Below are 24,001 nucleotides of genomic sequence, written 5' to 3'. Positions count from 1 at the left end.
CTACTATTTAAAAACATTCAAGAAATCTCTAGTGAATTTAAAACATTTAAAAAGGGCCTAAAAGTATGCCGTCGATATTTTTGTAGCTAAGATTTTTTATAGCATACTTTTTGGTGTGTTCTTAAATGTTTGCAAATCGTAATTTCTTCATGTCCTTGACTGACTGGTAAATTAAGATAAAATATAAAAAAACCGAGAAAACTGAAAAAGGGAAACCTCAGGAGATTGAAATCTGTGCAGCCTACCGCGGCAAATGCGTGAGGTTGCGTATACGCCGTGTTCGCCCACTCATTTCATATGCTTCGCCAGCGCTTTTCAATTACAAAGTCATAAAATTTGATTTCTCAAGCCGAAGCTTCTCCGCATTCAATTTTTGGCCCCGTCCCCGCTTATTTATGGCACACTCGCATGTGTTATCCTTGCAGCATTTTTGCCATTTGCCAAGTGCCCGATGTAATTTCAACCTGACACATCACACGAGGGACACGTCGTCTCGAGAGCTCACGAAATTGCTGTAAATGGATGCGAGTTAAAAAGCCAGCAATTTTAAATTGCCGCTGTCGACATTGGCGCCCCTTTTCGGGGCTCTTCGGTTGGGTTTGGGAAAAGGGGAAAAAAAACGGGCTTTCGAGGGCTGAATTCTTGCGCACTTGATGTTTATGTGTCAAGCTGCTTTTGGTTTACATTGCCTTACACTTTTTCTGCTCGGCGTTGGCATGGTTGTAAATAATGAATGCGTTGATTTCGAATCATATATTTATGCCAGCGCGCTTACACCGAGCAACAAAATGCGGGAAGCAATCAGGTTGGAGAAGCTGTAATCTAATTTGACTTTTAATACAAAAATAAAATAGAAGAAATGAAAAACATTTTTCAGATTTTTGTTGCTATAAAAATAATCTTTATGGCTAATCTCGACAAATAGTAAAAAGTGCAATAAAGTGCAATTGTAAAATCAACAAATTTTATTAGAAAACTTGTGAAACTATAAACAAACACAACAATTATTTTAAAAAACATTAAAATATTTTACTATTGAAAATAAAGTAGAAATCACTTATTAAGGTGTCTAAAATTATGCAGTATTATTTTAAAAACATTTCCTTTGTGCAGACATTTGAATCCTTTATTTTCCCTAAATGAAAAGTTAAATTGTGTTTCCCCAGGCATCTGTAGAGCAGTCTGTGAATTTCAGACGAACAAAATTCAATGTCATGTGGGGCAATCCTTTTAAATGGAATATCAAATATCGTGCACGGGCTATCCTTTCGTTCCACACTCCTCCCAAAGTCAAGGTCAGACCGACAGAGCATCATAAAAGTGAGTGGAAAGTGGAAAATGTGAGCGGATCATTGTTTGCCATTAATTTTGTTCGAGAGTGTTGAACAACAGTTCGTGTAAATGTAAAATGCCTGGCATATGTAGGCATTTCGGGCTGAGGATGTTTGTTTATTTGTGTGCATAATAAAATTTGTTCACAAAACATGTGTAGAAGCGGCGAAAAAGAGAGAGAAAACAAAAACATTTGCTTATCTTTAGGACTTGGCATCCGTCTCGGTCTGACATTTTCACTGGTGTTTCATTTTTGATAATGTTTTTGCATTTAAAGTTTACGTGGGCGTATGAGTGATATGATTTGCATATAAGGAAGCGGCATACTCCGTGTGTGCGATGTAATAAAGCATTGAATTTTACATAAATTGCGGGTACGGCCTGTCTTCTTTTCCGTTTCCTGTTGGAAAACATTACAAAATACGCTTTGCTTTCCCCATTTTCCATTCTCCACATTTACATATTTTCGGAGCTGCGCCTTATAGTCTTTTGTTATTTTCATTTGATTATTTATGGTCTAAAGACCCATATGAGGACCCGAAAAAGAAAGAACATCGATGATTCCCCGCCAAAGGAATTTATGTTCCCTACATAAATGGCCGCTTTGTCAAGTCAACATTTGTTGTTGCCATTTTATAGCTCATTCTGTTGTTGTCGGTTGTTTTTTTCGCACAATTTATTGGTTTTAAAATTATTTCTCTGGCGCGCTGTGACATCATCATAAAAAAAATGCCATTTCGCATTTATTTACGGAAATATTTTCAGTTAAAGTGTCGCCTTTGTCCTTGTTCATTGTCCATTGTCCTGCCGCCCCTTTTCTGGGCGTAACTATGCAGCTGCTAATTGTTGGCAAATTTCCAACTTGTTGGCCTTCTTGTCGAAAAACACGTACTAGTCTGGGGTTTCAATCAATGTAATGGCTCACCACCAGGCCAATTGCAGTTGCAGTTGCAATCGATTTGATTTCTCGCTCGGCTCACAGAAGAACCCATTTAATCCCAGTTTCAGATACAAAGCAAAGGACATCTGATGCTGATGCTTTAATCTAATGCAATCTAATCCGGTTTGGGGGGAAAATGCAGCAGAAGGCAGCTGCATCGCAACAAAGTGCATCTAGCATCCACTGGCACCAACAATTTTCCACTCAATATACTTGTGCTGACTTTTATGAGAATGCCAATGCCGGACAAACGTGGGCTGCCTTGGCTCATGATCCCTAGCAACTCAGTAACCCAGCATCACAGCATCCCTGCAAGTGAGTCATAAAATCTTTTTATATGGCTGCCGGGATAACTTTGTCTCTTAGCCGCCACTAATTGAATTGTTTTCCAAGGGCCGAGAGTGCTCTGCAGAATGCATTTACTGCTTTGCAATAATGCCAAAATTAAATTCCTCGTAGGGCTAAGTATATGCAGTAAACGTAAAATAAAAATCTATGGAACATGAATGGCAAAGATCTGAAAAGTTATCACTATGGACGGCAGTCCATGTAGTGACGAAGCGCACCAGGAGAGTGTGCGAAGGCGACTACTATATATACACGAAGAAATGAAAATCTGCTGTGATAGTCCGATCGTAATGAGTAATACACCAATCGAAAGGTATTTCAAAAACTTAAAGGATTGCATACCAAGACTTTAAGAAAATCAATTGGCTTGGGAGAGAGAGCGGTGAAAGTGAAAAAGTGCAAATTTCGAAATTTGGAGCTGTTGGGGCCGGTGGGGATAAATGCCCCCTCGCAATGTTTTAGTTGTATTCCTTTTGAAAATACCCGTCGAATGAGGTGTCATTTGTCAAAATCCGACGCTCCGTTCAAAAGTTATAGCCAAAATAAGATTTTCTTCTTCTTCCCAAAATGAAAATATAATTCTGTTTGTCAGTTTGTCCACTTGTCCAAAATATGTTTTTTAAGTTCTGAAAATTTGATATGACGTTCATCACATCGATATAAAAAACTTTTGTTCTCCCACTTTTGAAAAACCCGCTAGTTTAGCGGGAAAACAGCTATAAATAGCTAAAATTCGGAAAGCCGTAACTTCTATATTACTAAAGCTACAGATCTGTGCTCCATCTCGTTTGAAAGGTATTTTTAAATGCTATAAACGCCTTTTATATGCAATTTGTGTAAATGTAATAGTTAAAAAGATATGAACAAAAGAAAATTTGTTTAAACTTTTTTTTTAGCTTTTTTTTAATTTTCTCAAAAACGGCTCTAACGATTTTCTTTACAACCTTAAATTGTATAGCCCTTGAGATTCCTTAAATTTTGGTATATATCAAGTTTATGTAAAAAATCGCGTTTAAAAGTTATTCAGAAACGAAAATAGCCACTTTTGCCAGCTCAGAACAACTAACGCTCCCTGAGTATTGAATTTTGTGGGAGGGTATCCGAACTGTATTTTAGGGTCATGGAATCAGTAAATTTGCACTTAAGAGTTCCATATAGGAATCTTTTGTTCTACGACTTTTGGAAAAAGCCGCTACTTTAGCGAGAAAAAGCTAAAAATAGCTAAATTTCGTTAGTTTGTAAGTTCTACACTACTAAAGGTACAGACATGTGCTATACCTCGTTTAAAAGGTATTTTGAAATACTTCAACGCCTTTTTAACTTAATTTGTTAAAATACAATAGTTTAAAAATTATGATTGACCAATTTAAATTTAAATGTATATATTAGCTCCTATGAGAGCAAATGTAAACAAACAAAAACTTCTGATATCAAATAAAAACACCTCTTAACGAGGTAAAAAACTAGTGACGACCGCACCAACATACAAAAGTTCTGATATCAACATTTGTGACGAAAAATTATTACACTCGTCATTAAATAGACTTTCTAATCTTTTCTCATTCGTCACGCTGCAATAGAAAATGCCTGTAAAGGGAAAAAGGCTGGAATAGTTTGCTAGGGCGGGCCGAATGAGAAAAGATTAGAAAGTCTATTTAATGACGAGTGTAATAATTTTTCGTCACAAATGTTGATATCAGAACTTTTGTATGTTGGTGCGGTCGTCACTAGTTTTTTACCTCGTTAAGAGGTGTTTTTATTTGATAAGAATTTAGGGGAACAAAATGCAAATTTATCTATAAAAAATATGAAAATGTAAATAAAATAAATATCATTATGGACGGCAGTCCATGTAGTGACGAAGCGCACCAGGAGAGTGTGCGAAGGCGACTACTATATATACACGAAGAAATGAAAATCTGCTGTGATAGTCCGATCGTAATGAGTAATACACCAATCGAAAGGTATTTCAAAAACTTAAAGGATTGCATACCAAGACTTTAAGAAAATCAATTGGCTTGGGAGAGAGAGCGGTGAAAGTGAAAAAGTGCAAATTTCGAAATTTGGAGCTGTTGGGGCCGGTGGGGATAAATGCCCCCTCGCAATGTTTTAGTTGTATTTATTACACTCGTCATTAAATAGACTTTCTAATCTTTTCTCATTCGTCACGCTGCAATAGAAAATGCCTGTAAAGGGAAAAAGGCTGGAATAGTTTGCTAGGGCGGGCCGAATGAGAAAAGATTAGAAAGTCTATTTAATGACGAGTGTAATAATTTTTCGTCACAAATGTTGATATCAGAACTTTTGTATGTTGGTGCGGTCGTCACTAGTTTTTTACCTCGTTAAGAGGTGTTTTTATTTGATAAAATATCAAAAGAATTCCTTTATATTATTATTTAATTTAATATTCTTCAGATATAATATGCATAAATAATTGTAATTTTTTTCTTATTCCTTTCCTTAGACATTTCTATCTATACGCTTATGTTGGCTGAAAGACTCACCTACCTGCTATCTCTTTCGCCGCCTCTCTGTCCGTCTCTTTCTTCGGCTTAGCGCTCAGCGGACGCCTTTAACGCGTTTCTGCAATGAATGAGATAAGTGATGAGGTGTGTGTAAGTAATTAAAGAACCTTAACGCATAATGGGAGTTAAGCGTGTGTATTAAGAGCTGGTGTTGGTGTTGCCACCTTAGTTGGTGTGTGTGTGTATGTGTCAGGTGCTCCATCAAATCGCGAGACATAAGAGAGTTTCGCCATAGAATTTCCCACGACAGCCCCACCACCACCGCATCTCAGCCTTTAACCACGCGAGATTTTGTTTTTATGTAAATATAATAAGCCCCTGCGTCTGCCGGCGACGGCATCAATCATACGCCATGTTGTGCTGCGTTGAACGGTGGCTAAACAGGCGGAAACGCTAAAACGAGCGCTACTCACTCACACAAACGCAGGGAAAACCCAGGGAAAACTCATGCCAAACCCACGCCAATTGCAAAATTGAAAATTTATCGTCTAGAACACACGCACACTAAACCACAACATGAACAGCGGGCGCTAACAAGAAATTGTCAGCAACAAATTTAGCCGGCAACAGCAACAGTAACTGCACAGCAGCAACACATCGCCGCACAGCAGCAACATCAACGACAGCGGCAACAGCAACATCAACCTGCCATTCCATGAACCTTCAACTAAGTTGAGCTGTTGCATGCGCTTCATCAACGTCATGCTTAGCCGCATTCGAGACATTGTAGGCATTGCATTTGCAACTGAGTGCAACAGAGCAACAGAGCAGAGCAGATATTGCTGGCAGGAAAAGGGAAAAAGGGTAAGGGTGATGGAAATAGAAAGGGGTGAATGGGCGGTGGAGTGCACACCCCATAAAAATTCCAAACATGCAGCCACTGGGAACCTCAATCACTCCATTCGCAGTGACTTTGTTTGCTCTATTCTGCATTTAGATGAACACACACAAAAAACAAAGTATAAATCATGAATCCATACCAATAAGTTATAATAACTTCGGATTAAGTAAAGCAAACAAAGGGCATCTATAATATAATATTTTAAATAATAGGCATGTTTCGAAATAAAGTCTGAAAAATATAATTTATTTAATTTATTTTCATAGAATATTTATTCTGTTCTATTAATTCTATTTAAAAAAATTAAAAGTTACTGCACATTCTATTTTTCAAAATAATTAATTTAATCCGATTCGGTGCTCTTATAATTCTCCATCGGGTCATTTAAAATGTGAAAAATAAGGATTTAAAATATTTATTTGGAAACTCTGTTATCAAATATTAAAATAGTCAAATATTAGCTTATATTATCTTGTGCCTGAATTTAAATATTAATATTTAAATATTAAATAAAACTAATATTGCCAGGTTTTCCCTCAGTGCAGCTCTGCGGTGGCTCAGTTGAATGACAAATTTATTTGGCCAGAACTCCAGGACAAGCACGATTCCCGAATGACTTTTATGAGATCTGACTATTCAGCAAGGGAATTGGCTTACGTTCTGCGATGTGATGTGCTTTGTGGCCCTTGTACGTAGTGCATTCAGAACAAGTTAGATGGCTAATTTATGAATGCAGCTGCATTTAAAATCCAATTACCTACGCCGAGGCACCCAAGGTAACAAGAAAATATAAATTACAAACCATAATAGAAGAGATTCCAAGGGCGCACAAAAACGAATCCCACAATGCATTTGCATGCGACGTTAAGTGTGAATGCGAAAAAACAAAAGCGGAGCTAGGAAAAACCTAGGAAAACCCATGGAAAAGAAAAGCGAGACAGCCAGAGAGAGAGAGCGACATGTGTGTGTGTTTTTCTGACACTGGATAAAGATAATCAACTTCCGTCATCAGGCGAAATGCGGCATGGCGGCAACAGCTCGACAGTTTTTAATTCAGTTTACGCTCCGTGTGCTGCGTTATGGAAGTGTTGGCCGTGCACTGAGAGAAATGGGGTTAAGTAAAGAGTAAACTTAGTTTGTAGAAAAACGGAGTTACTTCACAAAAATGTCGATGGTTAAAGAAAATAAAAATATATTGTAGCATACTTGTAGACACCTTTATAGAAAAAATTCAACGTTCCAAAAAAAAATTGTTTTTTTCCTTTACATTTAAATATTGATAAATTTATATTATTATTCTCTTTTACAAAAAACTGATTGAAAATATTTAAAGCTGACCTGTTTATTGATCTTAATTCTGGAAAATAAATTTGCTTTCAAATCCTTTGTTTTTCTTTCAGTGTTCGTGCGGGAAAGCGCATTATTTGCACTCAGCTGGAAATGACTCGCTTTGCGGTTCTTGCACTTACACTTGCCATTCTGTCGTGCACTCACATGCGCTATTTGCCGAGCTTCTGCCAAGATTTTTAATTAAGTTAATGAAGTGCATCGTGTGGTTTTTGGCCACATTTAGGAGCATTGCCAAGCAGTCGCATTTCCCGCGCTTATCCAGTCACAGTCTCCCGTTTTAATAAGAACATTAGGGCAAATCCGCCGCACTCAACACATTGCATTTACTTACCCCGACGGCCACATGGAAAAGCAATAAAGGATTCTCGTCTACACTGCAAGGATAAAAGTGCGCAGATCTTCCGCCGAACTGAGAGGGGGGCTTGAAAAATGAAGCTCAGTTCCGAAACTTCCGGTTGCTGGCGAAAGTAAACATTACATATTTATGACGCTGCACAAAAAATGCAATCAAAAACGTGAGAAAAGTTTCTATTGCATATTTATGTGCGCACTGAGCGGAAAGCGCATCAAAGGAGAAAAAAAGCTACGAAAATATGGCACAGAAATTCTGAGCTGGCTTTGTAATGCTCTTACTGGGCATTAAAACAAGCTGATTATATTTCCAGCTAACTTTTTATATTTCTCCGCGAGATTTCATGAGAAATATGTTTTTCCACAGAAATGATACATGAACAAATATATTGTAGACATTATTTCTAGAATATTTACTTGTTAAAGTGGTTTAAATTTACAGGTAATCTGTCATATCAAACCGCTAATTTAAGAAACAAAGGTTTGAAATTTAAATTCGCATAAAAATCATAATTATTAACAATTAGTCAACAGACTTCTTTTAATTAACATAAATGATTATTTTTTTAAAAGTGTCAGAAAACATATTTTTTATTGCCATTCACTTTTAATGCACTTTTTTTATTAACCTGTCATTTTCACCACCATAAACCGCACTTTTAATATTTTTCAATGAACGGGGGATGCTACAAAAAATGGCTGTCAGTTCAATGGCAACACATAATTACCAACCCCTTAATAAAGCTTAGTTTCCCTTTCAAATGCAGGGCACAATAGACTCGAGCTCACTGCGAAATGTAATGAATATAAAAGTGTTGCCGGCAATGAAGGTCGGTTGGTGGGGGTTTTCGGGAGGTACAGAGCTTTGAAAAGCGCTGCACCAAAATGGTTTTCAATTTAGTTAATTTATGGCGCGCATTGTTGGCTCTGGAATATCGCACTGGCACACAATGGGCATATTTATAGCCGTTTTATTTTCCCATTTCAATGCAATTACCCAAGCCGCCTGCCAACCGAAATATATGCTTATAAATGGTGTGTTTTTGAATGTATCGAGCGGGGGACAGCTTGCCATGAAATGGCAAAATAAAAGTGCTGAGCCAAGAATATATATCTCACTGTCCATTGTGCCAGCGGACCAGCACCAGCTGTCCAAAAAGCAGCACTTATCCAATTTGAGGAGCCACAATGCCCAAGGATCCCTAGCACAGGCGGACCGTAAATTCCGGACCCGCCAGGTTGGAGGACATTAGAACACATGTCGGTGTGTTCCGCTCCTCCAGCTTTTGAAGCTCCTCCAGCGCCTGTTAAGTGCAAAGTTTTAACGCTGGTTAGCAGCTGCTAATTAGCATAAAGTTGGCTCAACTTTCGCGCCACTCTGGCACACATTCACTGGGAAAAAAGGCGTTTGAAAATCTGCTAAAAAACAGCCTGGTTCGACCTAGTTTCACATAAACTTTTTACTGGGATGGAAGCCTTAAACAAAGGGCATAGGGGAACAAGCCTGGGAAAACTGCCCCAGGCGATATTGCAAAATTTTAGATGAGGATTGGTAGATAGGAACCTAATCGATAAGAATTCCAATTTTCAAATATTTTGATCCGCTGGTTTACGAGTAATCTGCCGCAACTAAAGAACATATCACTTGATGTATCTTCCCTTCGGTGGTTTTTGAGAAAACTTTTTTGATGCCAATAATTTTTGTGTTAACCTTCAAGAATGTCAGCCAATCCTTGTATTTTTACCATTCTTATAAGCTACCAAAAATCGCGATTCAAATTTTTAAAAAATTGGTTCAAGACTTTCCAAGTCTGACAACACCGCCAGTTTTTTACAGTTTGTGTGTCCTATAACCATCTACTTCATATAAAATATTCATAATTTTTCGAGTGGTGCAACAGTGTTAAACAAACAAAAAACTGAAGAATTTATTTCTGGAAGGGTAGGAATGGAGTCAATAAAAAATATTTGGCTTGTAAATAGTTAGTTCTTAGACCAGAATTATTATCAAAGAGTAAAGTATTTAATATTATGGGTGAAAAGTGGTCCGAATTATAAAATGTTTGGCATGTATTTGCTTGTAATTGATTTAATAGGACCCAGTCCCAGTCTAGTCCCCACAGCTTCGAATTTAATATCCTCCCTAGACAGAGATTTCATAAGAAATCCTTTGAGCATGGATGACCAACAAATACTTTATTTATGTGATTCTAAAGAATTCGCGGTCCAAAGAGGATTATTTAATATGCGAGATTTCGGCACCGTTGTTATTGCGCGAATTTGTTAACAATTTGTTATCGTGCTCCGCATATTAAAGCTTTCAAATTACTATCTTGCTTTTTAGAATAACGATGGTACCGAAAGGATCGCAAATTAAATAATCCTCTTTGGACCGCGAATTCTTTAGAATCACATAAATAAAGTATTTGTTGGTCATCCATGCTCAAAGGATTTCTTATGAAATCTCTGTCTAGGGAGGATATTAAATTCGAAGCTGTGGGGACTAGACTGGGACTGGGTCCCTATTAAATCAATTACAAGCAAATACATACCAAACATTTTATAATTCGGACCACTTTTCACCCATAATATTAAATACTTTACTCTTTGATAATAATTCTGGTCTTAGAACTAACTATTTACAAGCCAAATATATTTTATTGACTCCATTCCTACCCTTCTAGAAATAAATTCTTCAGTTTTTTGTTTGTTTAACACTGTTGCACCACTCGAAAAATTATGAATATTTTATATGAAGTAGATGGTTATAGGACACACAAACTGTAAAAAACTGGCGGTGTTGTCAGACTTGGAAAGTCTTGAACCAATTTTTTGAAAATTTGAATCGCGATTTTTGGTAGCTTATAAGAATGGTAAAAATCCAAAGATTGGCTGACATTCTTGAAGGTTAACACAAAAATTATTGGCATCAAAAAAGTTTTCTCAAGAACCACCGAAGGGAAGATACATCAAGTGATATGTTCTTTAGTTGCGGCAGATTACTCGTAAACCAGCGGATCAAAATATTTGAAAATTGGAATTCTTATCGATTAGGTTCCTATCTACCAATCCTCATCTAAAATTTTGCAATATCGCCTGGGGCAGTTTTCCCAGGCTTGTTCCCCTATGCCCTTTATCAAATAAAATCTACAGAAATAACTAGGAATAAAAATCAACTATTAACGTGTCTAAAAGTATGAAAGTTTTTGGTATCTACTTTTATATATTTTCCAAATTAATTTTAAGAACCAGAGTATTTTTTTTGTTTGTCAGTCTTAAATTCATCAAAGTCTAATAATTTTAACAGAAATAACTGGGAGTTCAAATCAACTATAAAAGTGTCTAAAAAAATGCAATAAAATTATAATATAATTCATTATAAAAAACGTTCGTTTTTTGTTGCCTACTTTTAGACACCTCCAAAAGTTTTTTTAAAACCCAAGTGAATTGTTGTTTGTCACTCTTAATTTCATATTTCAAGAAGTGCATTTATCTTTAATTTCAAATTTCATCCAGTGTAGCATCAGACAAGAGCGGGTCCATTCATTCCGCTTTTTGACAGCGTCACTTGCCTTAGTCCGCGTGACGCTGCAGCATCTCACTGGGAACCTCCGGCTCATCCTTCTCATCCCGCACATCCTGCTCCTCCTCCTCCCGCAGGTCCTTTCCCCACTCCGGGCCATTCCTCATTTCTCCTCGGATGGCGCCGGCTTTTGCTGTCGTCTTTTGTTTAGCTTGAAGCACGTCTCGCTCATCTCTTTGATAAATATTAGTTTAATTCTTTTTCAGTGGAGGAAACTTCAAGGCTGCCGCTTCAGCCTCTTTAGTGGCTCGTTTTCTTATTTTATACAATTATTCGGTTTCCTTTTCCACACTTTATTGGCTGGGCGCAGCATTTTGTGTCCTTTGTTTGGCATTTCATTTCGCCCGCCTGGCAAAGTGAAAAATGTAAATATTTTCCTTTGATTGAAATCCGAGAATCGAAAATGGCAAATGGTTGGAAGAAACTGTTGGTAACTCGATCAGCTAATAAATGATGCGAAGCTGCCAGTAACAATGGCCCTTTTTCTCTTTGTTAATGTTGAAGAAATAAATTGGAATGACATTTCAATTTTAAATTAGTAAATTTACTAGTAAAGTTACTCATTTCTTTTAGTGTATAGCCAACATTTTTTCTTCTCTCCCTTTTCTTTAACAAATTGATTCTTTTCCAAGAATATCGTTTTATATAGCAGTCGGATTTTCCTTTTTCCAGCATATATCCAAAGGAAAGTCGCCGAAAAAGTGGTGCCAAATTAATTCGTTGCCGAGTGGCTGAAATCCGACCAAATCTCTTGGCTCTAATAGACGGCCTGCAATTTGGCCCATTCAGGAAGAAGCTGCTTCTGCTCTCCATTCAACGGCTTCGCAATCAATGGCAGCTGTTTTTTTGCCAAAAAACTGGGAAAATTGGCAAGTGACACAACCTCGATGCATTTCGGTTTCCCGTTCGCATTCATTGAGGGGAAAACGCTGTGTCTGCGATTCATTCATGAGATACTTATACACTCAAAATAAATTTAACCCTAAATTTTAGAAAATCGCCCTAAAAATTTCTTTTTTCTAAATACAAGAAAGTTATTTCTAAATCTAAGGAAATTTTTCTTAAGTCAAGAAAGTTTTCCTTAAATCCAGGAAGTTTTTCTAAAATGTAGAAAATGGTTACCATGAACTAAGATCACCCTAAAATCTAGGAAAAATACCCTTAAAATTAGAAATTATTTTCTGAAAAATAGAAAGGCAAACAAAAGAATGAAAATAATTTGACAACACCTTTTCTAAAATTGAATACCCTAACCCTAAAATGATTCCTACCCTAAAATATAGAAAAATTTCTTTCAAGAATAGAAAATGTTTCTAAAAAATATAACCGATTTCTAAAAAATAGAAATACTTTCTAATTTATAGGAACACGTGTTAATTTTTAATATTAACGTGACGTGTTGCGTGAGTTAATTAGATTTTACCACAATTATATTGGAAATTGTATTCTGTTATTATTGTATTATTATTATATATAGGTATATGTACTATGTACATACGTATGTACATACAAAACTAATTAAGCTAAATTCATTGAAATGGTACAATATTACAATATTATAAAATTGTTGTGTGTAAACAAGTCATCGGGTCTTTTGCAGACACTGGCGCAATATTGCGCTGTATGTATTTGTGTCATTGCATGTATTTATGTGTGAGTGTGCATAAAACTTCGAAACGCTAGGGGCGGGGGTATCTTATCGTATCGTATCGATAGGACCCACGATACTTTGCCCAATTCGACAATATTTTAATTTAGGTATAAGAATATAACGTTTAATGATTACAGATGAATGGGACTATCAGGTATTTATAAATTTTGCTTACGATATGCTTAATGTTGCATTTATTTCATTGTTATTATTCGCCCGCGATTTATGTGGAAGGCCAAACGTGAGGAAGAAAAATATCGATATTGCTACCCCTAACCTACGATAGCAAGTATCGTTGCGAACGCCGCGTCGACCATCTCTAATACTCATGAAACTTGGCGGCCGCATGTGTTACTTAAAAGTGTTCTATTAAAGTGTTACTAATCAGTAAATCTCAAGTGAATTTTGGCAAAAATAATAAATGGATATTTTGCTGAAAAGTTTAAAAGGAGAAGCGTTTGCTTCTATATTCTCGGGTAAGTATTTAAATTTAACCTAAAATACACACTTAGTGTCTATTAAAAACGCATGCTAGATCTGAAATTTGGCGAAGAAAGCTTAAAATCGTTAAGCTGGGAGCAATTCAGGATGGAAATTTCGAAGGAATTAGTAGGGCAAGCGGTAGTTTTTTTTAATGAGCTGCAAAATTGGAAACGCCATGTGAGTAAATATGTATGCATATGTATGAACCTACATACAGGTACATGTGTGTGAAATGCGGCGAAGTGCAACATGGCGTGATTTAGGGGCTGTCCATATATTACGTAATCATCTAGGGGGGGGGGGGGGGGCCCACCAAATGATTACTCTAGTGCAAATTATTTTTTTTTTGTATGAAGAATTGTATACATGGGGGGGGGGGTCAAAAGTCGCCGAAATTGTGATTACGTAATATATGGACAGCCCCTTACTATAAAAAGTCTCAGTTTTTCTATTTGGCTTATAATAAATTATTACATTTTGTTTAAAACAGAATAATTACCTCTCCGATCAGGGCAAAGCACCCGGCATTAATGGCAGTGAGGTAAATTTGACTTGTTGATTACTTGACTATTTTGCCATTTGAGTAATTATAATATTATATGTATATATAACAGATTGATTTAGCAACTATTTTGGCAAACAGTAATCAAGCTGCAGCAGTAATAAATTACTTCAAAGAAACTGGTCGACTAACCAACGAATTTAGGAAGGTATTAAGTGGAATTATTGCTGAACATTTTGTTTACAACAATATTCAGACCAATCAAATTGTGTTAAATCAAATCGCTGATGAAATTCAAGAGCTTTTCGAATCTGAAATTAAGGTATTTCAAGTATTTATTTAAATACATAAATTCATTTTTAACCACTATACTATTATAACAATTATAATAATAATTATACCTTTATAATACTCTAACTTTTTTAACAAAATCGCCATAAATCAAGTTTGAGTTTTATTTTTGATCACAAGAAATATAAAACTCAAAGAATAACAGTTACTTTAAAATAAACTAATTTTAACTAACTTTTAAAATAATAGTCATAACAGTTACTGTCTCTTTACTTAAAACCATAATTAATTTTAAATTTTTTGATAGGAAACATATTTTATTAAAAATTTCGGCAAGAAACCAGGAGGCCTTTTATACAGTAAGATCTACAACCTTAAAGCGAAGGCAAAGAAACAGTCTGCTGTTCAATTAAGCGGAACTTCAAACGACGAAAACACTTGCCCGAATCCAACTGATCTTAACGACGATAAGGTCATTACCTGTAAACAGTGGCTTATGTTCAATATAGAACCACGAAGAGAAGTTGATGAAAAGTGGGATCTTACATTTGAGTGGCGTCAAAGTTTTCTGTCGACGACTGCTACACTTAGCGCAATTCTTGAAGAATTTCCTATTCTTAAGCAGGCATTCGGACACGAGTTGGTAATTTTAAAATATATATTTTAAATGATTTAACTGTAATGACCTTATTTTAAACTAAAATTTTATTATTTTCAGATTGTCGCTGACTACCAAAAAATACATTCTAAGGACAGTGACACATTTGTTGCAAAATGGCAAGAATTTAAAAGTGTGGCTCTTTCACTATTTTTGTCGAAAATTAAAGAAGTCCAGAGTATAAATTTACTCAAAACATTCTCGAATCAGAGCGAAGGTAAGAAAACCAAAAACTAATTTCACTGTATTATAAAAATAACTACTTCTTTACCTCGACTTACCTTAACACTGTATTTTGTATTTTATTGTAAATTTTCTATGTATAGAAAAAATACACAAACAAAATTTAGCTTAATATTTAAAAAAAAAATCATATATATGTGTGTTTTATATTATCACTAAATTACATTTTGTTCACAGATACCAAGGACGCCGTACTCCTTCACGTCATTCACTCCGTCCTCATCCCAACTAAGAGGGGAAAACGCGGATCTTCAGGGAATTTGAAGTTAAAGTATACCATTCAGGACTCACGGGACCACTTTATCATCTTTAAAAGCAGCGTTGGAGAACTTCAATCACACCTTAAAGTTTTGACAGATGAGAATTATAAAATTAAGCAACCCTTGCAGCCCATAATTTGCTGCATTGGTTCAAGTCTATACAATTTTGAAAAATATTTCGTATACATATCCGGAATATTTTACGAATTGCCTAATATATTAAAAAGTGTAGAGATTTGCTTCAAAATATTTATTGTGCTCAATCTAAAATACCCAGATCCGTGCTGTCTCGTTTGGACATTTATTCAACAGCATTTCTTTGATTTGAATTTAAAATCTGACTTAAAAAACAGAATTCTTTCTGAGCTATTGAATGACTTAAAAAACACCTCCATCAGTAATTTAAGTTAAGATCTTCTTTTGTGAAAATGATTTCATGTAAAATTTGTTACTTACGCTTTGACACAGTTGATCTGTTTTTGTCGCATACAAAGGAAAATCACACTTTAGTTCCTATTCTAAGTTTACCTTGCTGCTATTCAAATTGTTTTCAAAGCTTTTCCAGCTTCAAAAGTTTTTCTGCACACATTAAAAAAGAAGCCCTTAAATGCATTTCCCATGTAGAAAATCAGGTTGAAACTCCTTTTGAATTTTCTGAGAACGACGCGTTTAATAATTTAAGTAGTGCAACATGTAGTGTAAGCGAATATATCTCAAAAGAAGCGTGTCCAAAACAGCTAACTACAGACCTATGTGACAATATTACTTTGGAAAATAATTCTCTTAATTTGTCTTTGGAAATAGCATCAGACCTAAAACTTTCTCGAAACACCACATTTAAAATCCAAAATGATATACAGAACCACATCACATTGCCCATGAAAAAAAAACTTAAACAGATTAGTGAAAAATTGAAAAAATCAGGCAATTTTGAAGTGGATAAAGAGCTGAACACACTTATAGATTTTTGTAATGATCCCTTTAAAAAAATAAGTAACGAATATAATTTAATAAAAGGTCTTAAGCATATAGATTTATATAAAGATCCAAGGATAATTTTAATTGACGACACAATTGCACCAGTAAGGAAGCAAAACGAAATTGTTCTAGCTTCAAAAAAATCAAAAGGAGCCATCTTTCCATTAGATTTTCAGTTACGCAAGTTTTTTGAGCTACCTAACGTACTCTTCAGTTTTCTAGAAACATTAAAACTATTAGAAGAGCAAAAAACTATTTCTAACTTTGTAAATGGAAGCCTTTGGAGAAATATTAAACTTGCTGAGAATGAAGTTGATAAAACTATAATACCCTATTTTCTCTATGTAGATGATTTTGAAGTGAATAATCCGCTCGGTCCCCATTGTGCTCCTCTAATGGGAGTTTATTTGTCATTTCCCACAGCACCCATAGAGTACAATTACATTTTTACCGCTGCATTATTTAAATCAGCTGACATCAAAATGTTAGGGAATTCGAAATGCCTTTTTCACCTGGTTCAGTCCTTAAAAGAATTGGAAAATGTTGGTGTTCTCGTTAAGGTTAACGGTAGTGTACAAAGAATCCATTTAGTTTTATCTTTAATATTAGGAGACAATTTAGGATTGAACAGCCTTCTAGGTTTTGTAACCTCATTTTCGGCAACTGTATATTGTCGATTTTGCAAAGTGAAGAAAGTTGACTGTTTCCACTTGTTCGAGCCCCCACCACCTGAAAGTCTCAGAAATGAAAACAATTATAGGAATGATTTGGCCCTTTTAGATCCCATAACAACTGGTATAAAATCAGATTGTGTTTTTAATGAACTAAAACATTTCTCTGTAGTGAATAACTTTTCAGTCGACATCCTTCATGATGTGTTTGAGGGTGTTCTCAAATATGACTTATGTCATATTATCCTTCATTACATAAAGCAAGGCAATTTTGACCTAGAATTGTTAAATATACGAAAGACTCATTTTCCCTACGGAGCTTCAGAAATAGGAAACATCTTCCCTGCATTGCAAATGAGTCATTTAACAAAATTCAACATTAAAGCAACTGCTAGAGAACTTCTTTCTTTTGCCACTTTCTTTGCTTTAATGATAGGAGATTGTATTAGCCCCGATGACGCAGTATGGGAATTCGTGAAAAATTTAATGAAACTTTTAGATTTGATAACATTAAGTGAATATAGCCCAAAAAATTTAAGAGCGCTAAAAGATGTTATAATTTTTCACAATAAGCAATACACTCTTCTATTTCATGATACACTGAAGCCGAAACATCACTTCCTCAATCACTATCAAAGAATTGTTATGGAATCTGGCCCGTTGAAATATTTGTGGACATTTCCTTTTGAGGCAAAGCACAAAACTCTAAAGTCTTATGCTAAAAACATTTCGTCTAGAAAAAATATTGTTACCTCCATAGCAATTAAAATGTCCATTAAATTCTCTCATTTCGTAAAAAGTTTTAAAGCTGAGGAAATTCAGTTCAGCAAAACTAAATGCTCGGCCCAAAATTCGTTGTTTTGTAATAAAATACAAGAGGTTATTGAAAATGTAGAGACGGTTACTTGTTTTGGACACATAAAATTACGCAACATCTTGTACAAAAAAGGATATGTGTTATATTCCTATATACCAGATGAAATGTTCAAGGCTTATGAAATTCAAGAAATATTTAAAAGCAGTGCAGACAATATAATACATTTTTTAAGTCTCGAAGTCGAGTGCGAGTACTCTCCTCATCTTGGCAGCTTTAAAAAGGTTAAATATAAAGAGTTTAAAGTGATTCCCTTAAGTGTGTGCAAATTTCCTCCAATTGAGTACCATTTTATTAATAATATATTTTACTTAAAACCAAAATGTTACTTTTGAAATGTATATCAACTAAGTAAAACATTTGATTAATAATATTCTTTACTTAAAACCAAAATGTATACAAACTATGTAAAAGATTTTATTAATAATATTCTTTACTTAAAACCCAAATGTGACTTATAAAATGTATACCAACAGAGTAAAACAAAAACATTTATAAATGAGTTATGAAGCTGTAAATATGTGTATATAGTTATTATATTTTTCAATAAAATATAAATGTGAAAAAAAAATATTTTAGAAATAAATTTCTAAAATTTAGAAAAATGTGTAATTAATTTTAGAAATATTTTTCTATATTTTGAAATGAATTTTATTTATTTTAGGGATGGTTGCCCTAGATTTTAGAAAACTATTTCTAAAATCGTGGAAGAAGCCATTTTATATAGAAATATTTTTCTATATTTAAGAAATACTTTCCTATATTTTAGAAATGTTTTCCTATATTTTAGAAATATTTTCCTATATTTTAGAAAGTGGTTTCTAGTTTTTATGGCTTCTAGCCCTAGATTTTAGAAATATTTCGACAATATTTTTAGAAAATCCTTACCCTAAAATTTAGGGCGAGCTTGTCTTGAAGACAAAAATAGGGCGATTTCCTTGACTTTAGGGTTAATTTTATTTTGAGTGTACGCACACAGAGATGCTTTCACCGATTTTCCCGCTTTCCCTCTGTGACAAGCCGTCTGACATTTGCCAGATTTCCGAAGGCCAACAGACACGTTTCTGGCATACGATATCACCGCTCCCCTTTCCTTTGAGCGGAATTATGATTTGATGACAGAGCGCTGTGACGTTTAAATTGAATTTTCGATTTTTAGCATGTTTATTTCACATCTGACTTTGTCCAAACTTTTCTGCCAGGCAAGACGCTCTAAATTTAGCCCAAAAGGCGAGCAAACAAAAAGAAAACAGCAGCCACAGACGAGAGATTTCCGCTGACAGTGATGTATGTATATATCTTTGATGGCAGGGCGAGGGGGAAAATTTCCAGGGGGCACCGACGACAGGTGCAATTGTCGCTGCTGGGTCGAGCAATTTGTCGGAAAAGTTCATCGCTTGTCAGCGGCCGCAAACTTTTCCCACTTGTCACGATGACCCTTCTGCTAAATTTGCGTGGAAGCGGTGGAAAAACTACATGTTTATGCTCATTATCATTTAAAAAAGTGAACTAAAAAATACAAGTTTATTTAAAATTCATAAAAAAAGTTAGACTATGATTGCAGTAGAATGAGATGTTACTAAACTTGTATCCTTAAAATATAAATACAATTTATATAAATGAAAAAACATAAATTTACACAGCATAATTCAATATTAGTTTTTTAAGGGGGGAGATACATATAGAACTGCAAATTTGTTTTTCGTGATTTTTTTTAACCAATATGGGTATCTGCTGGAATTTCGCAACTTGGCATGTTGATTACATAGTTCTTATATAATTTAAACCAATTTTAATTTTTTTTTTATCTTTTAAAATGCGGCCGTGGGAATTTTTTTGTCAAGCCTTTCTTTAAAAAAGTAGGCCAGCTGCGGATCGTCCATAGGTCGCTGTGTAGATCCGATTTTATGAAAATTTATTTTGTTAAGAAAAAATTTAGAAACTGTCTGAACCTAACTTACATAGAATATATTTCAAAAACTCTGGTTGGGGCACTCTTTCAAAGTCAAAAATCATTTTTTTCATATTTTTCTTGTTGTTTTTGCTTTACAAAAAATACTTCAACGTACAAATTTTTACATAAAGTAGGTTCAGACAGTGGGCAATTTTATTACAAACATTTCTGTAAAAGCAGCATGTTGATCGAAGCTTTCCTTCTTGAGATACACGATCCGCAGCTGAGGAAAACAATATATCTACTGCACAAGGAAGATGAGTGCCGTCATCCTGGTATAAGTTCCAAAATAGTTGAATTTTCTACTTCTTAAAGAGTTATACTACCAATTTAAATAATTGAATTGAATTTATCCTGAAAACGTCATGTTGTTGCAATAACTGCAATTAAATTTAAATTTACCTTTTTTATGTATTTTTAAAAAGTGTTTACTGCTAATGGGTTTTTCCACCGCACTTTCCGCGAAGCCTCGTTTAATTGAGGAGCCCCAAAAAGCAACATTGACTCGCCCAAGGCAGTTTACCATAAAAATGCAAGCAGCAGCCGCAGAAGCAACAGTTGCCACCCCAAGGAGTCCTTCTCGTCCTCCTTTCCCCCCGAAAAACAGAGGCAAACAGACACTTGTTGCGGCAGCCGGGGAGTTTAAGGAAGCGACAGCAGGGAGAAAGGGGTGCAGAAGGACTGCTGCAACTGCTCCAAGCATCCGGAGTCCAAGGATAACCCAATGAGGAGCCCAAGGCCCTTGTTGGCAAATAGACGGTAGTCGGTAGTCAGTAGTCGGTATTCGGTAGATGAAGGAAGGAAGAAATATACAATTTAAACGTTTCCAAAATGATTCCGATGACCAGCAGAGCTGCAATCTCATTTGCCCCCTGCTGATTGAAGCGGAAAATTGCAGAAAATATTTTCAAAATAATTTAACATGGCTGCAATCTGAAAAGTGTATTTTGATTATGTTAATTACCACAAAATTGGTATTCACTCGGCCAAGAGAAAACTTTTCACTTTTTTCACCTGCGATTCGGCCTGAAGAAGTGGAAACTTTTTTGGGAATATGCAACTTCGGTAAAGTTGGGAGCTACCAGTAGTTAAATCTGCGAACATTACACAGTCAACTAAATTTAAATTAAATTCAATTTCGGGTTTCAAATAAAAAATTTTACGAAATTGAAATTATATAGAAAACCTTTGTAAAGAGAATATAAACATTACAAGTAAAAAGAATTCCTTTCATAACACATTTATATTAAGTTATCAGTTCTTTAAGTTCATATTATGAACTGAATAAGTAGAAATAATCCGTAAAATATAATTGTCTAACTAACAGTAAGCCTTTTCTTAAGTTATTCCAAAGCTAGTTTAGAGCTTGATTTACTAGGTCACTTTTTTCACAGTGCACCGAAACTTTTAACGGTATAAAAATAGCTTTTTTACTGCTTTATGCAAACTTGTCACCAACTGAACTCTTTGCACCGCACCAAAACTCCTTGCTCCTTCCAAAGACAACAACAAGTGGCTCCTGGCTTGGCAGGGGAATTTAATTAAAAAGTTTTTATGCGTTCCACCAGAGAAACAACAACAAGAACAAGAGCAACAAAAGTGCGGGTTTGTCAACGGTGGGCAACAACAAAAGCTTTATCTCATCGTAGACTTTTGCGCCTATTTTCTGAGAGGTTTTCCCCGAGTTTTCCGCTCGCCCCAAAAAATGTCCTTGTTCGTCGCATAGTTGCAGCCGAGAAAAAAAAAAACTTTGTTGCTTTTTTAGTGGCATGTAAATTTGTAAATTCATATTTATGCGCGGGCCGAGCTGAAATAGTTTTGCCCAAAGAAGCTGAAATGATGCAGCAATTTGCGGAAAGTTATGCGCTGTCACTTCCAGAGGCAAAATGGTTTGGGGGCGAAAGAGAAATTGTTGCACATTTGAAGCACAAAAATTCTATGAAGGCCTCATCAAATGTTAAGCATTCGCCCCGTTGGAATTTCGGTTTAAAATTCATAGAAGAAAATAATATATGCGAAATTATGCCTAATCTTGATGGAATAGTTAATTCTTTTTAGCTTTCACGTGAATGTAACATTATTTTAAATGTATGGCATAAATTTAATTTAATTCAATTATTTAAATACTTTTCATTAATTGGCATGGCATATTTTTTAGCATTTATTTAATCTACATAAATACTGTTGCAATTGAAAAACTTGTGCAAAATCAAATTACGCACGTTAGAGTTCAGTTTACCTTTATGTAAATTATTTCCATATCCCATCAAACGAATTATGATTTATGCGAACAGCAGGAAATTAAAATTGAATTGACTGCACTTAACTTGCAGTGGGTTAAAAAAACGTAGGCTTAAATTTGCATAATTCACAGCTGTTACTTTTGACAATGGCAATTTAAAAATCAAGAAAAAACTACTCAAATAGCAAATAAAGCCATGGTTTCTTTTTGCTTATCCTGACCACAATCCAATTGAGTTACTGCCATTTCGCATTCAAGGGCCAATTAGCTGAGGTTGCCAGGAAAAGTCCTTGAGGATCCCTGGCCGGAATTGTCTTGGCCAGTAGATTCCTCGAAAGCCGGCTTACTTCGCTGGAAAGTGCATTTGCGGTTGAGTTTTTCCACTAATTTTCGCTGAAGAAAAGCCAGCAATTTCCCCTTTTCGGACGCGCTCGACTGGACGGAAAGGAAAGGAAGTGGCCGCTAATTGAGGCGCTCGTCCTTCGTCCTTGTAGACAAGTTGCAAACATTGTATCCGTCCGACAGTCGTTCAAACCCCAATGAAACTGTCTGTTCAATCCAATGGCATTACCACAAATTATGTCACGTATTAGCGCAGCGAAAAACTTTAGCCAAGGAGCGCAGAGAACTTTTATCGCATAATTGAACTGTGCGTCGGTTAAGTTTTGGTTTCGCTTTCCCATCAGTGGAGTAAAAGTTTTTAATGTCAACATATAAACACCCGTTGTGCACTTTCCCCAGGACATTGCCGCAGGATTAGGACGATGGACGATGGACTGTAGAAGGACTATGGAAGGATATGGAGACATATCCATGCATGCGCCGGCGAATCGCCAATCAACATCATCGTCAACGACGGCGACTATAACCGCAGCCATCACAAATGCCATTAGAGAGGCAAGTGGGTTTTCCACCCACTTACAACCCACCGAGCACGCCCTCCCCCCCTTCCAACACCAAGCAGACGACAACAACCACAACGAGAAGGTCCTGGTGGCATTAGTAACCACCAACAAAAGCCCTCTCGGAAAAATCCAGAACGGCAGCTCAACTAACGCATCGTAAATTGAGATTTCTATTTATTGTCGGCGACCACAGAACACAAAAAGAAAAAAAAATATTATAAATGTGTTTAAATATAAAAAAACAAATATTTTAAAGAAATGTGGTTAGCTATAGAGTTTTGTTTTATAAGAGTTAGTATTAAGTTTTCCAATTTTCATTACTAATAAATAAGCTTGCTTCTTGATTCTAAGAACATGAAAATATGAGATTAATTTTGATGAGAAAAATCATAAATTTTTTTTAATAATATTAAATATTCTACGTTTAATTTTGTTTTCTCTGCATGAGTAACAGCCCATCAAGTGTACGCCATATATACTTGCGAGTCGAGTTCAGTTGGGTTTGGTTTAGTTTTATGCAGTCCAGTCACCCACATACAATTCTACTTCCCCTTTTCCCCCCCAAATGTCACCAAGTTGACGCGGTCTGCCGACTTTATAAAGTCGCTTAAGCATTTTTAATGGACTTTTAAGTTTGCTTTTATTGTTTCATTCGCATTGCTTTTATGGTGCCTCACTTCATAGTCGTGGATACACTTGTATGCTGTGGGATTACTAAAATATCTCTAAAATAAAAGTGAGTGAGCTTAAAGATCAATTTTAACATGAATACGAAGAGTAAACTAGATGCATTTATTTATGATGGAAATTTTCCTCAGTACAATTTAAACTGATATTTATGTCAATAATGAACAAAGAACAATTCCAAAAAGTAGTTATATTGTAGAGCCAAAGCTAAATGTTATGGATTATATGTCAGAGAGTTCAACAGAAATTAAACAGAACGTTTTATATAATGAACAAATTGTTTATTTCTAGGGAACTGGGAACTTAGCATTTAATTGGAAAACAAATTACTT

General features: G+C 35.4%; 2 protein-coding genes across 10 annotated transcripts in view; one reads left to right on the top strand and one right to left on the bottom strand.

Moving 5' to 3' along the window:
- Positions 1-24,001, bottom strand: part of 5-HT7 (5-hydroxytryptamine receptor 7) — a 72,560-nt gene that overhangs the window by 11,433 nt on the left and 37,126 nt on the right. For 3 of the 6 annotated variants that reach the window (XM_017140998.3, XM_070217066.1, XM_070217067.1), the window contains one exon: positions 5,125-5,203. The gene's annotated coding sequence lies outside the window, so the exon portion shown is untranslated. The remainder of the gene's footprint in view (positions 1-5,124; positions 5,204-24,001) is intronic. The other 3 variants (XM_017140996.3, XM_017140999.3, XM_017141000.3) reach the window with 1 other exon arrangement.
- Positions 13,232-16,040, top strand: LOC138913471 (uncharacterized). Of its 4 annotated transcripts, XM_070217288.1 has the most exons (7): positions 13,235-13,397; positions 13,457-13,581; positions 13,895-13,945; positions 14,019-14,228; positions 14,505-14,840; positions 14,916-15,072; positions 15,276-16,040. In XM_070217288.1, the coding sequence occupies exons 1-7, from the start codon at positions 13,343-13,345 to the stop codon at positions 15,767-15,769; spliced, it is 1,428 nt and encodes a 475-aa protein (XP_070073389.1). In that variant the 5' UTR covers positions 13,235-13,342; the 3' UTR covers positions 15,770-16,040. The 4 variants fall into 4 exon arrangements, 2 of the variants coding, with proteins under 2 accessions (XP_070073389.1, XP_070073390.1); XR_011419237.1 differs by lacking the exon at positions 13,457-13,581 and having other exon boundaries at positions 13,232-13,397; XM_070217289.1 differs by lacking the exon at positions 14,019-14,228.

This window comes from Drosophila takahashii, chromosome 3R (genome assembly GCF_030179915.1).
Source record: "Drosophila takahashii strain IR98-3 E-12201 chromosome 3R, DtakHiC1v2, whole genome shotgun sequence".
Lineage (NCBI taxonomy): Eukaryota > Metazoa > Arthropoda > Insecta > Diptera > Drosophilidae > Drosophila > Drosophila takahashii.
This window is presented reverse-complemented; position numbering and strand designations above follow the sequence as displayed.

Coding starts and splice junctions, on each gene's coding strand:
- LOC138913471 (XM_070217288.1), top strand. CDS start 13,343: ATGGATATTTTGCTGAAAAGTTTAAAAGGAGAAGCGTTTGCTTCTATA. Junction 14,229..14,504: donor TTTTCGAATCTGAAATTAAG/GTATTTCAAGTA, acceptor ATTTTTTGATAG/GAAACATATTTTATTAAAAA. Junction 14,841..14,915: donor AGGCATTCGGACACGAGTTG/GTAATTTTAAAA, acceptor TATTATTTTCAG/ATTGTCGCTGACTACCAAAA.